General features: G+C 46.3%; 1 protein-coding gene across 6 annotated transcripts in view; it reads left to right on the forward strand.

Moving 5' to 3' along the window:
- The window catches only part of MSH5 (MUTS-homolog 5), a 246,404-nt gene that overhangs the window by 41,541 nt on the left and 191,734 nt on the right, over positions 1-13,129 (forward strand). For 2 of the 6 annotated variants that reach the window (XR_015186334.1, XM_086499441.1), the window contains exons 1-5: positions 10,530-10,719; positions 12,113-12,207; positions 12,331-12,411; positions 12,488-12,563; positions 12,670-12,733. Coding sequence is in view for 3 of the 6 variants with exons in the window: in XM_086499441.1 (XP_086355567.1) it covers positions 10,586-10,719; positions 12,113-12,207; positions 12,331-12,411; positions 12,488-12,563; positions 12,670-12,733 (450 nt within the window). In the remaining 3 variants the exon portion in view is untranslated. Of the gene's footprint in view, positions 1-10,526; positions 10,720-12,112; positions 12,208-12,287; positions 12,412-12,487; positions 12,564-12,669; positions 12,734-13,129 lie in introns of those variants that run through there. The other 4 variants (XR_015186333.1, XR_015186335.1, XM_086499439.1 and 1 more) reach the window with 4 other exon arrangements.

Raw genomic sequence — 13,129 nt, forward strand, 5'->3', positions numbered from 1 at the left:
TCCAAATTTCTATGGTGAAGAAGCTTTGAATGTGGCTTGCTTAGAGCATAAGCTTTGTAATCTTGTTGCAACACCATCTTTCGATATAGCATGCATAATTCCACCATTGTGTGTGGCATGAAAATAGCTGCAACCAAGGGCTGAAAATGTCACTGTGTGTCGATGTTGCATAATATTGAGGCCGATGTTGCATAATATTGAGGCAGTGAGGTCAAAGAGTTAAAAAACAGCCCCTTGTGGATGTCGTTTGTGAGCTGAAAATTTCAGCTGAGATAAAGTCCTTGCGGCTCTCGATAGTGAGCTGAAAATTTCAATAAAGAGAAGCTCCTTGTGGTTGTCGATAGCAAGCTGAAAATTTCAGCCAAGAGATAATGAAGGCGGTGTACCTTTCGGGAGTGTCGAAGAGCCAAGAATGATGGCACCAATGTTTGAAGAGGTGCCAAGGGCAAGCCGCTATGCATACATCGGTGGGTACGGTTGCAAGAAAGCAAAGCAAAGGGTGCCAAGTCACAAGAGGACAAGAACCTTATTCACAATCGTAGTAAGTCATTCTATTGGCTAGTATGATCTCCAATGGATAAAGAGCTAAAGCCTTTTAAATAAAATGAATAAATATTTAGGATTTTAATGAAGCAAGAAAATAGGATTGAGAGCAATTAGGATCTTAAGAGAATACTAATCCTGTTGTGATACCATGTTAGAAATATATATATATATATATATATATATATATATATATATATATAGAGAGAGAGAGAGAGAGAGAGAGAGAGAGAGAGAGAGAGAGAGAGAGAGTGTTTTGACACAAGATGAAACTCAATTGAACATTGGAACTAAAATTGCAACAACTACAACAATGAGAATGTACAAGAGGTGGCTTTATAGCCAAGATGTAGTGCAAAGGTGACATCATAGATTGTGTCATAGGATGTTTACTTCATAGCTCAAGTAAGGCTTAGGATGCTAGCATAGGGAAAATATTCACATAGGCTCTATTAAACATGTACATTGTATGCCAAACATGTGTGCCAACAAAGATACCAATGCTCATTGACTAGATCATCATGATCATGCCATCTGTTTGTGTGTCGTCTATCAATGGTATCACATATCATATTTACAGTGAAGAAGGTGGGAGTGTGGGTTGAGATGTCACAAAAGTGATGACGTGGTGACCCGGCATGAGAGAGAGAGAGAGAGAGAGAGAGAGAGAGAGAGAGAGAGAGATTGGGTGACATGTTGTGAAGGATTTGGGGGTGGCCTCTAAAACACCTCCATACTCACAAGGAAAATGAGTACGATAAAAACTGGCTCCCACTAGAAGATTTGGGCCAATCTCCACTCACAAATATACTCAGCATTGCATATACACAACCTCACCTATACTCGACTTAGCTTCCTCCTATATTGCTATAGCCCTAGCTATGGTCACCCAAGCAAGCAAAAACACCACTATATTATATGTACAAAAGCCAACAAAAAACTAAGGAAAACCTTTTTACCTTTGATCATAACAACCACAAGCTCACACCATGTAGCTGGGCTACAGTGTCACTCTACACGGAAAGACAAGACAATTACAAGTTGGTCGTGGGTTCACACTTAGTGGACTTGACATGTGGCAGGAGTAGTGGTTTAGAGGACATCGTGCCAGTTCTTTTTCGCCATTGTTTGGGGATAGGTGCAGCTGGACATTCAGAGATACTTGATGTTATTTGTTGGTTGCCCTTTTGGGGCTGTATATATGCTCACATTTGCTTGAGTCGTGATATATTGTTTCAGACGGTTGATGAGTCTTGAGTCTAGCGACGAGTTGAGTCTACATCAGACACTGCACCCTCCTTGCATATCTTGAGCATCGACACCCCTATTGTACTTGCAAGTTTTGGGCTTGGAGTAGAGTGTGCTGCCATGCCAGTGTCTGTACGGGTTTATCTGAGTTAGTGGAGTCCCAGGCTGTTCAGGCTGTTCAGGTTCTATTGTTGAGCGTGCTGTTTGCTATCTTGTTCATTGTCTATAGTGTTTTCATTTTGTTGGAGTGAGATTTCACGCACATTGCACTGAGGAGCACCCACAATAGAGAGCACGACACATTATTCTCGCTATAGGTGATCTCATTTTTGGCATGCCCGGTGGGACCTCAACTGAAGTTTCACTCCGTTGTGCCTACAAGTCGAGGAGCTAGCTCGTTTAAGCTCTTGCCTGTGTTGGTCTGCTAGTTTGGACTAGAGTAGTCGAGCTTGGTTTGTCCAGCTCAATCCTAGACCAGCTGGTCTAGTCACTCGTTTTGGTCTAGTCACTCGTCTTGGTCTAGTCTCTCGTCCGCCAGTCTAGTCACTCGTCCTGGTCTAGTCTCTGGTCCCGGTCTAGTCACTCGTCCTTGGCTAGTCTCTCATCGAGGTCACTCACACTGGTCTAGTGGAGTCTGGACCAACTAAGTAAAAGTCTTAGTGCCCAAAGCTTGGGTGGGTTTCTGATTACTGCATGACACATATGAGGCAGTCCAAAGATTGACAAAGTCCATTACTGAGTCCTCTGAAGTACTACCATCGAAAGGGCCAACCATTTGTGTCGAGTAGAAGCTCACCAGCCCCGTTACCCCTACCTTCCCACGCGGTTACCTCCACTCCCTCAAACAGTTCTTCACCTCCCAGGTCACCTTCCCCAATATAGTTCTCGTCCCCTGTGTTACAACAAGCTCTTGAGCAACAACTCCTAAACAGGAGCTCACAAGCGTCCTGGCTAAGGTGAATATAAAGTTTCCGACTTTCAGAGGACTCTCCACAAAGGATGCAGACGACCATGCTAGGAGATTTGTCTCCCTTTGCAGGGGTGGGCTTAACAGAGAAGACGCCTACCTAGTGCTCTTCTCATCAACCTTGGATTGCTTAGCCGATAAATGGTACAATCAGTTTGCTGAGAACCATTTTACCACTCGGGGGCCACATTACGAAGGCAGTTCTGTGAAGCTTTCAGACCAGGGGACTTCTAAGAAAAGGTTTTGGATGAATTGGCCAACCTCATGCTACAGCCGCATGAGATTTTTGCAGAACTCATGACAAGGACAAAGTCTCTGGTCACAAAGCTTCCTCAACAACTAGGAGAATTCATGGTCAAGAAATGGGTGGAGAAGGCTCTTCCCAAGGCTTCTCAACAAAAGCTCCGAGAGAGTCTCCGACCTGAAGCTAGTCTGGAGGAGTTTGTCGCGGTTGCTACTAGGATAGAAGGGGCTAAGAAGCTCTTCACCGACCCCCCTCAGGTAGAGACCACCTCAACATTTTTGGAAAGTCCCTTTGACCCTTTGACTTCTTTACGCAAGGAGCTCAAAGCGCTGAAGTTACAACGAGATCTTCAAGAGGAGAGATCATTTCCTCTTCGACAGGAGAAGCCTCAACATCAAGAAGCTTTGGACCAGATCAAGCGGGAGCTGGAGGAGCTCAAGGCTCATTAGGAATCTAAGGCTATGGTCTGGTGTAGCTCTTGCCGTTCTCTCGGCCATCCTCCACAGGAATGCTCGCTTCGAGCTTATTGTCACTTCTGTGAGAAGTCTGGCCATGATCACGAGGAGTGCTACTATCTGAAGGGACTGCGACATTTACAACAGAGCCTCGCCCCTACGCTTCAACACGGATTGGCTCGTGCATCCAATATGGTTTCTCCCTATGGCCATCCAAACCACATGCCCCCTCTCTTGACAACCCCTCCTACTATGCAATGTATGCAAAGCGGCGAAGCACCTTTCTATCTCAAAGTTTTTATCATACTAGTGCCCCCTTAGGTCCTCAAAGCTTCTACACCTCAACTTCCACCCCCATGTAGCAAGAGCAGAGACCACCTCATCCCCTGCCTCGTCCGTCCAATCGCCCCAATTTGTGCTACAGGTGTGGGGAATATGGGCATTACCAAAGCGTCCCCTGCCCGAAGGGTCTCCGCCTTGCTGTCATTGTCCTGAGGCTAAGGATCACTACAGTAAAGATTGTCCCAAGCAATGGGCATCCACCTCTTCCAACCTAAGTTAGAACCAACAAGAGTTCACCTTTCCGAAGATCAACCTGATTGCGGTAAGCACCATTCCTCAACCGTCACCTGCTCCACATGTGGTTACTCCTAAGGATAGGGTGCAGTAAGTGAAGGAGCCCTTTGGTGTCCTCACTAGGTCACAACGAGCAGCCCTAGGCCTCAGTCTTCCTAAAGGTCGAGCTCTTCCATTTCCTCTACAACAACCTAGTCCGTTTGTAAGATCTGACAAGCCACCCCCTTGTGCCAACAGCCGACCAACCTCTATGCTATCTGATATTGATGGGGCCTTCTTGGAAGCAGACTTGCAGCATATCAAAGTCCCAGAACACGCCTTGTCCAAACGCGAGAAGCCTACAATAGAAAATATCCTAAAGTACACCTTTCAGCAAGTTTCCCTTTACGACATGCTAAAGCTCGATGCAAGTCTAAGAAGTGACACCCTTACAGTCATTCAGTCTTTGTACCCAGGTGTATGGCCTAGTGGCTGGCACCTCCCTGTACAGCCCTCAGAGTCCTACATGATTTCCTATCCCACCGCTCTCGTCACCGATTATAGGAGTCCTCGTCTCACTGTATCTATTCTTGGGGCCAATTCTCTGGTGTCATAGTCGATGGTGGATCTAGCATCAATCTGATGCTAGAGTTCACTATGTTGGCTTTAGGTTTGCAGCCTACCCGCCCTGCTCCCTTCACAGTTACATTGGCCGACCAGAGGATAGTCTACCCAATGGGCATAGTGGACAAGGTGCCTATGCAGGTACAAGACTTCACATTCAACTTGGATTTTGTTGTGGGTCGTCTTCCCTAGGTTGAGGGAGAATTCGACTCGAAGGAGGTATGGATCCAATGGTCCATCATAGTTCTTTTTGTCAATGGAGTCCAACCTCGATCTGAAGCAACCTACCCCACTTGACGGGTTTGATGAAGATCTACTGCAGTGGTTGGAGGCTACCACATCGCTACCATGCTATGTGGTCTCTATTCAACCCTTGCCTGCTGATCCAACCTCTTCCCTTGCTCCTCCGTCTGAGACAAGCGAGCCACATCATCCAGAAGCCAGTGTGAGAATCACTGAAGATCATGAGTTTGTTGCCCCCTTGATGGAAGCCATCGACCTTGGTGAACCTATGACACATTATAGAAGGGGGAAGAAATTTCCTTTGCAAGAGTTCACCAATGTCTCACCTCTCCCCTTAGCCTCCTCTGTGTCCGACTCCCCGCCCATGCAAAAGCACTCTGCTGTATCTGAGGGCTTACCCTTCGAGGAGCTTCCACCAGGATGGTTACAAGAAGAGTATGCTGATTTTCACATCGATTAGACACTAGCCCATGATGTCTCAAAGCTCCAAGAGGCGGCTCAATCTTCATCTTATGATGCATGCTCACCAACTACACCTCCTAATCCGGTCAGAGAAGTCAACTTGGGTGACCCTGACGACCCTTGTCACATCCTCTTAGCCGCTTGGTTATGGGATCATCCCGTGTTACTCGATCAGGTGGTCTCTTTTATGCACTCCTTTAAAGATGTTTTTGCTTGGTCTTACATTGAGTTGGAAGGCATCCCACCAGAATTGGGTGTCCATACTATCCCTCTAGTTGAAGGGGCTAAGTCATCCAGAGGCGGAGCTTACAAGCTCATCCCTAAGTATATAGAAGCTGTCAAGAAAGAGCTAGAAAAGATGCAAGAAGCAGGGATTGTTGTACCAGTGGAGCACTTTGAGTGGCTATCACCCATGGTCATAGCGCCTAAGAAGCAATCCAATAAAATCCGGGTGTGCGTCGACTACCGTGATCTGAACAAGGTAACTATCCCAGATGGTTTCCCCACACCCTTCACTGAGCGTGTGCTCGAAGATGTGGCAGGACACATACTTCACAGTTTCATGGATGGGTTCAATGGCTACAATCAATTGGGCATCCATCCACGTGATCAACTCAAAACGGCGTTTGTGACTCCCTGGGGTATTTTCATTTACACTAGAATGTCTTTTGGGCTGAAAAATGCTCCATCGTCTTTCAATCGCACAATATACTTATCTTTTGTCCTTTGCTCAAGAATCATCGTCGCATATTCATGGACGATTTTCCAACCTTCTCGGGTGCTCAATGCTCAACCCAGTGGAGAATCTAGAAGAGCACCTTGCTCAGCTCTCTGTCGTCTTCCACAGGTGCAGGGAGGCAGATTTGAAGCTCAATCCAAACAAATGCCGTTTTTTGGTCATTGAAGGTACACTTTTAGGCCATGTTGTGTCTATTAAAGGTTTAGCGCCCGACCTGGAGAAGACCGTAGCCATCATCCTCCCATCAATCCAAAAGGTGTTCAGAGCTTTGTAGGCCACACATGCTATCATCGCAGGTTCATTCATATGTATGCACAGGTGGCTCAACCATTGACACGGCTGACCAATGCTATTGTGCCCTTCAAATGGTAAAAGCCCGAGGCTGAAGCATCCTCAAAAAACACCTAACTGAGGCACCTATTCTAGTTGCCCTTGATTGGCCTCTCACTTTTCATGTGCATACGGATGCCAGTCAAATGGGTGTGGGTGCTGTGCTGACTCAACCTAGCAAGGAGTTCAACTTGGATCGGCCTGTTCAATATGCAAGTCGACTACTCACTAAAGCAGAGCACAACTATAGCAAGATAGAAAGGGAAGGTTTGGCTATTGTGTATGCTCTACAAAAATTTCGTCACTATTTATTGGGAGTCTACTTTACAATTATTACTGATCACCATGCCTTGCGCTATTTGCTTAATAAGCCGCAAGTAGCAGGTCGAGTGTGGAGGTGGTTACTTCTATTCTAGGAGTTTGATTTTGAGGTGGTCCTTTGTCCCGACAAGCATCACGTCATGGATGACCACCTCTCTCGCATTGAAACTCGAGAAGAAGCTACAGGGATTGTGGATGACTTTCCAGATAACAATCTCTTTAAGATGGATAAAACTCCGGAATGGTACGGTGATGCCTTGCATTTGGTATCCATTGGCATGTACCCAGAGAATGCATCTCCCTTGCAAAAGAGAAGGTTGTTGTTGAAGTCTCGACCATTCACTCTCATTGGCAGCAAGCTCTACAAGTCGGGCCCGTATGGTATTCTAAGGCGGTGTGTCTCTCCCCATGAAGTTGAGCATATTCTTGAGGATGCCCACAATGGTCCCACTGGTGGCCATCACCCTGATCACATCACGGCCCAGATAATTCTACAAAGTGGTCTCTGGTGGCCTTATGTATTCAGGGATACAATCGCTTATGTCAAAGCTTGTGATGTTTGTCAGTGTTGTGGACCGAAACCAAATAAGGAGTTGAACCGTCCTCTGTCGGTCTTAATGGCGTGGTTACCATTTAAGAGATGGGGGTTAGACTTTGTGGGTCCAATTTCTCCCCCGACTCAACCAGACAGTCGAAAGTATTTGCTTGTGGTTACAGATTACGCTATCGAGTGGGCAGAGATCTTGGCAACAATTGATTGCACTGAAAATACTGTGGCAAAGTTTTGTACGAAAATATATTGTGCAGGTTTGGACGTCCCCTGGAGATCACTAGTGATCGGGGCAATCACTTTGTTAATGGATGTTTTCAAATTTGCTAGCCAACTACAAGATTTTTCATTGCAAATCTTGTGCCTATTACCCTAGGGCCAATGGGTAGGCCGAGAGCGCAAACAAGGTTTTGATCACCCTCCTACGGAAAGCATGCCATCTCCATCCAGCTTCATGGGCTCAAGCTATCCACGGCACCCTCTGAGCATATCGCACTTCCTTCAAAAAGCGACAACCACTCACACCCTTTCCAACTAGCCTTCGGTTTGGAAGCCATAGCTCCTTTCAAATTCAACTCATGCTCCCCTCGAGTAGGCAGTCTTCGTGCTGATTGGGGTATGGGCTCTGCCTACATCTATCGTCTCTCCCAACTGGAAGAGAGTCGCTTGTTAGCTTCCAATTCACTCCAAGTGGAACAGCTCTGTCGTAAGGCCTGCCATGATCGTCATCTTCGCCAATTGAAATTCAAGCCCGGATCATTAGTGCTACTCTATCGGGCTCGCTATCAAAGGAAATCCAAAAAGCTTATCCCTGCTTGGCAAGGCCCTTACAAAGTGCAGGAGATTCTGCCCCAAGGAGGAGTTCAATTATCCACCCTAGAAGGCCTCCCTTTGCCAAGGTAGAAGGCCTCCCTTTGCCCCTTGTCAATGGCTCTCGGATTAAGTGCTATCATTCCGCCCTTTAAAAATCTCTATTGGCTTCCACTCTGATGGTCTGAGCCGAGTCTCACTATTCAGTAGCTGCTTTCATCACCTCTTCTGTCTAAGTTCACCTCTTCTATCTGAGTAGGTCTAATTTGTGTTGATGGGTTTAAGTTCTGGTTGTTCCGTTGTGTATTCGTGCAAAGCACCAAGTGTATGCTATTCATGCTTTTCTATCCGGGTGTACTTTTAATCTTCCTCACCTAATCTTAGTTCTGGGTCACTCATCATATCACTCTCTTCTCTACAGCTACTTCTTGGCACTAACTCCTCATTACCTATTGAGTCTCTGATCACTCTCACTGAGCGGGTGTGGGGGTGCTTTTCAAAATGTTCATTTACAATTCAAGCCGCAAGATGCATTCAATAATCCAGCTACTTGTGAGCACTTACCTGTGTTGCAATGTCTGGATTTCGGGAAGTTGTTCTATTCTTAACGAGTGAATCTGTCTATCCTTCTCAAGCTCCTCAAGAGAGCGCTGTTTCCCTTCGAATTTATCTTCTGGGCTATGTGGTTGCAAGTGGCCTATCCTTCTCAACTTCAATTGATGGTGCTCGCCCTTCTGCATCAATCTATCCTTCTCAACTTCAATTGATGGTCCTTGCCCTGGTGCAATTGGGTGGTCCTCGCCCTGTGGTCCCTCGCGCTACTGTGCATCAATCACCATTTGCCCTCCGGGTTACTCGCCATTCGCCTCAGCAGCTGCTTGTCCTCCTCGTCCTCACTTCCTCGCCCTCGACCTCGCCAGTAGCCCTTGCCTGCCCTCGCCCTCGCCCTCGCCCTCGCCCCAACCTGGCCTCGGCCTCGCGATCACCCTCGTCCAGGTCTCGCCTTCGCCCAGCTTGCTCGCCATTCGCCCTTCGTCCTATGCTCGCTCTCATCCAATTTTTCTCGCCTTTCGGCGTTTGCCCTTTGCAGGCCATGTAAGTTTATTATCAACGCTGATCTGGCTTTTAACTTTTAACGCAGCCAATACCATCTGGCAGCATATTAACATTACCTACACACTTCGTTTCACGGCAATTTCATTGCACATCGTTTTCAACGCTAGCCTGCAACTCACGCCCAGTCCTACTCATTATCTGGTTTATCAATTCCATCGCAACCTCTCCTCTCTCCTTATTGACCATTGTTGATTCCTCCCTGGCCACCCTACAGACAGAGTGACTTGTGGCTCATTGCTCACAACCTGGTGCTAGCTCTGGCAGAAGATACAGTCAAATCTTTTTGCGCGGTCGTATGCTCATTGTATGCTACTCTGGTTCTATGTTGCATGTATCTCAATTTATATGGGTGTGGTTTAGAGCGCATGCTTTGACAGCTCTACTCAATTGCGGCACAATGCAATTGTATATGTATATGGGTGTGCATTAGTGCAGGGCTACTTTTGGGAAATCTCGCCAATTTTGTTGATGACAATTTCTCAGTTCACAGGTCAATTATCATTCAGGATCTCGACCATGGTTTGCACTAGAAATCGCGAACTACACCTCCAATCTGAGCAGGAGTTCTCAGCCTTCTCTGGGGATAGCAGTGAAAGCAAGTCGGACTATGCCTCGAGTTCAAAGCAACTGCTCGAGGAATCCTCCGATGATGATTCGCCCCAATCAGTTACTCCAGGCAAGGTGACCACTCTCTAGGTGCCCCGCCCTTTTGGTGCCATCTCCAAGGTACCCCTACTTATGATATATCACTTACAGGCCCCCAACCCAGTACTCAAGGATGTTTTTTCTCAGCAACAATTACTACACCTTGGTCTCCACAATCTGGCTCAGGTAGATCTATCTTGCAACATTTCCAATGCTAAACTGAGTGCTCTTTTACTCACTTCTTCGAAACTCAATGGAGCTACTCTTACAGTGGAGGATGTTGGGCGTGCGATTGGGAATACTGAACGTGCCTGTACCTTTATCCACCACTAAAACCTTCTCCAATCTCTCCCCTGAAGACACTGCTATTGCGTGCAAAGAGCTGTTGACACACTCACATACGGAATATACCAGGAATCAACAGTTGTACTCCATTTTACAGTATTACTTTTTACTACGCGCTTCGGACAAGGCAGTGGTTCCTTCCTCTCCAGTCGTGTGTGATGCATTTTTTTGTCTGTGTCACTGTCTGCCCTATCCTTTTCACCATTTGCTCCGGACAAGGTAGTGGTTCCTTCCTCTCTAGTTGTGTGATGCATTTTTTTGTCTCTGCCACTGTCTGCCCTATCCTTTTCACCATATGCTCTTTAAGGCGTTGCAGGACAGGGCAAAGAGATTTCGGACACAAAGAAAGGGGAAGGTTGAGAGGTTTATTTGTTATGCAACCCCCATTATGTATTGGGTAGTGCAAAGTATGCAGCAGAAAGCAGATGCCACTGCTATCTCTAATCCGCAAGGTAATGCCAAAGAGCAATCAGGTCCATCCAGGGCGCCCAAAGGAAAGGCACTCTACGCAAAAGGGCTAAGGTACGTAAAGACTCAATTGAAGAGTTGGCAACATTACCTTTCTCAGAGTCCCAGGTTAAAGTCTCCAGTGTCAAGGCCGCAACTCCAACAAATGTGATCGGGGTCAGTTTTGTGGCCACCTCTACCTTTGCTCCACCTATTGTTACTGTTGCAGGCGCTCAAACACACGCCCCAATTGTGTCGGTAGTGCCGGCTACTCCTACTCCTAGTGTAGGGGCACCTAGTTGTGGGCAAGGTGACCCATTTGTCAACTTTTTGCCCCATGCCGACAGACTTCTCGATGCGGATAGAAAAGCAATTCAGACTATTTTGGATGCAGCCATCTCTTTGCAGAGTACTAACGGGCTCCATCGTGCCGTATATGACAGTATGCAGAGGGAAGTGCGTAGCCACCTTCAAAGATCACTGGATAGGGATGTGGTAATTGCTCAGGCTCGAGATTGCATTAGAATTCTCACTCGATAGGTACATGATTTCAAACACATAGTCCACACTTTACAAATGCAGCTAAAAGAAGCAAATGATATGGCCGCAGGTCAAGAACTTTCCCCTGTGGTCAGTTCAGTGTGTCCCTCTTGCGCTCAACATCAGTCTATAGCCGTTTCACAAACAGCTGCATCCTTGACAACTACAACTCCAAGTTCTACTCATGTTCCTGCTATGGCACTACAAGCGGAGGCTTCGAAAGCTCATTCGGGGGATTCTCAGGGAGCCGAACAACCACCACCTACTATGAAGTCTCTACACATAGGGTCAACTTCCTCACAGTTTCGAGGACCCTCCATGGCGTCACTCTCCCAGCCCCCCTCGTCCCATCTTGCTCCCCTTTCCCGACTTTCGACCAGCTGCTCCACCTTCTCACCCTACCGAGTCTGCTGCTCATGGGATGGGTGCTCCCTATCCAGTGTACCCTCCTCATACATATGGCCACTACCCTCCCCCATACACCTGGCCATCATCTACTGACCCACCTTTCTACCCGCCTCCACCTCCATCATCCGACCACCAGTGGCTAGCAGCTCCTGGGTGTCTTCTCCCTCTAGTGTACATAGTAGCAGAGCTTTTTGCAGATCTTTCAGTCCACCACTCTCCGGGAGGGTGAGTGGTCTTGTGGCAGGCAACTTTTAGCTGGGCTGCAATGTCACTCTACACGGAAAGACAAGACAGTTACAGTTGGTCGTGGGTTCACACTTGGTGGACCTGGAAACCTGCAAACCGACATTTTGAAGAATGCATTGGAATTGAGTCTATGTTTAATATGCTGTGTGTGATCCACGGGGTTTTAACATTCAAGACTTTGAACATTTTTATGAGCGCATTGGAATTGAGTCTGTTTGATATGCTCTATGTGATTGACATGGTTTTAGCATTCACGCTTTTGAGCTTTCTGCAGGCTTGGAGTGGCATTTTATGATTGTTTGGACCAAAAGCTCTCTGTTTTAGAAGCCTGGGAGGAAGGCGATGAAGATTATTCTTGCATCCAGATCTGTATGTGTGGCATTCCCGATTTCTTTTGCCGAATATGATTTCATTTCTAACTTGCAGTGTACTCACGATTTACTTTTCAGCTGATAGAACTGTTGCTGACCTTTTTCGCTTATCCAATTTTAGTAAAAGATCAGATACAACCTGCTATTATTTACACTAGCACAAAGATGGATGAGAAATTTGTATCGGCTCTAAGAAAAAGAAGTACGTTTCATGCATAAAGATGTTTTTCTCAAACTTTTTTTAAACATAATGGTAATCATGGTACATTGCTCCATAGGTACAGACGAATCTAAGGATTGGTTGGTTAAACCAATGAGAAGTTCTATATTCAGTTATGAACAAGCATGGCACAGGTCTGCTATTCTTAGAGGGTCAAGTAGTTGTACTTTTCTGTGCTAATATTTGAGGTTGCTACAAAATGTCAACTGATACAAGTGCTCCTGATTTGGGGAGCATCAGATTGGCATTTGTTCAGGTAACTGGGATGATTGAAGATTGCACTGTTAAGGAGAGAACTTACCTGGTCAGTTCTTTACGCCTGCCGTTCAAAAATGAGCCTTACTATTGTGCTTGATAGTGGAGTAGCAGCTTTGTTATTGAGCGAATATTTTCAGTTATACGAAAATAAATATTTAAAGGTGTGGTCTTGAAAACAAGGATGTTCTAAGATGCAATCGTTTCCTGGATGAAATTTATGGTTTAAAGAATGTAAAATAAGCAATCACATTTATTTGCATAGAATATATCTTTCAAGGTGTAGGCTTGCAAAGTAAGGCTACCCCTCCTGAACCTCTAGTGCTTCCTGGCTTTCTAACCTGTGGACGGAAGGTGCTTTCCCACCTATATCCCCGTACATCTGGCAGTCGACTTCCTTTGCAGTGATGAGTCTCTGTATACATGGCCATGTCCATATGGTTGA

This window comes from Adiantum capillus-veneris, chromosome 25, assembly GCF_014529385.1.
Source record: "Adiantum capillus-veneris isolate H3 chromosome 25, ASM1452938v2, whole genome shotgun sequence".
In the NCBI taxonomy this organism is placed as follows: Eukaryota; Viridiplantae; Streptophyta; class Polypodiopsida; order Polypodiales; family Pteridaceae; genus Adiantum; species Adiantum capillus-veneris.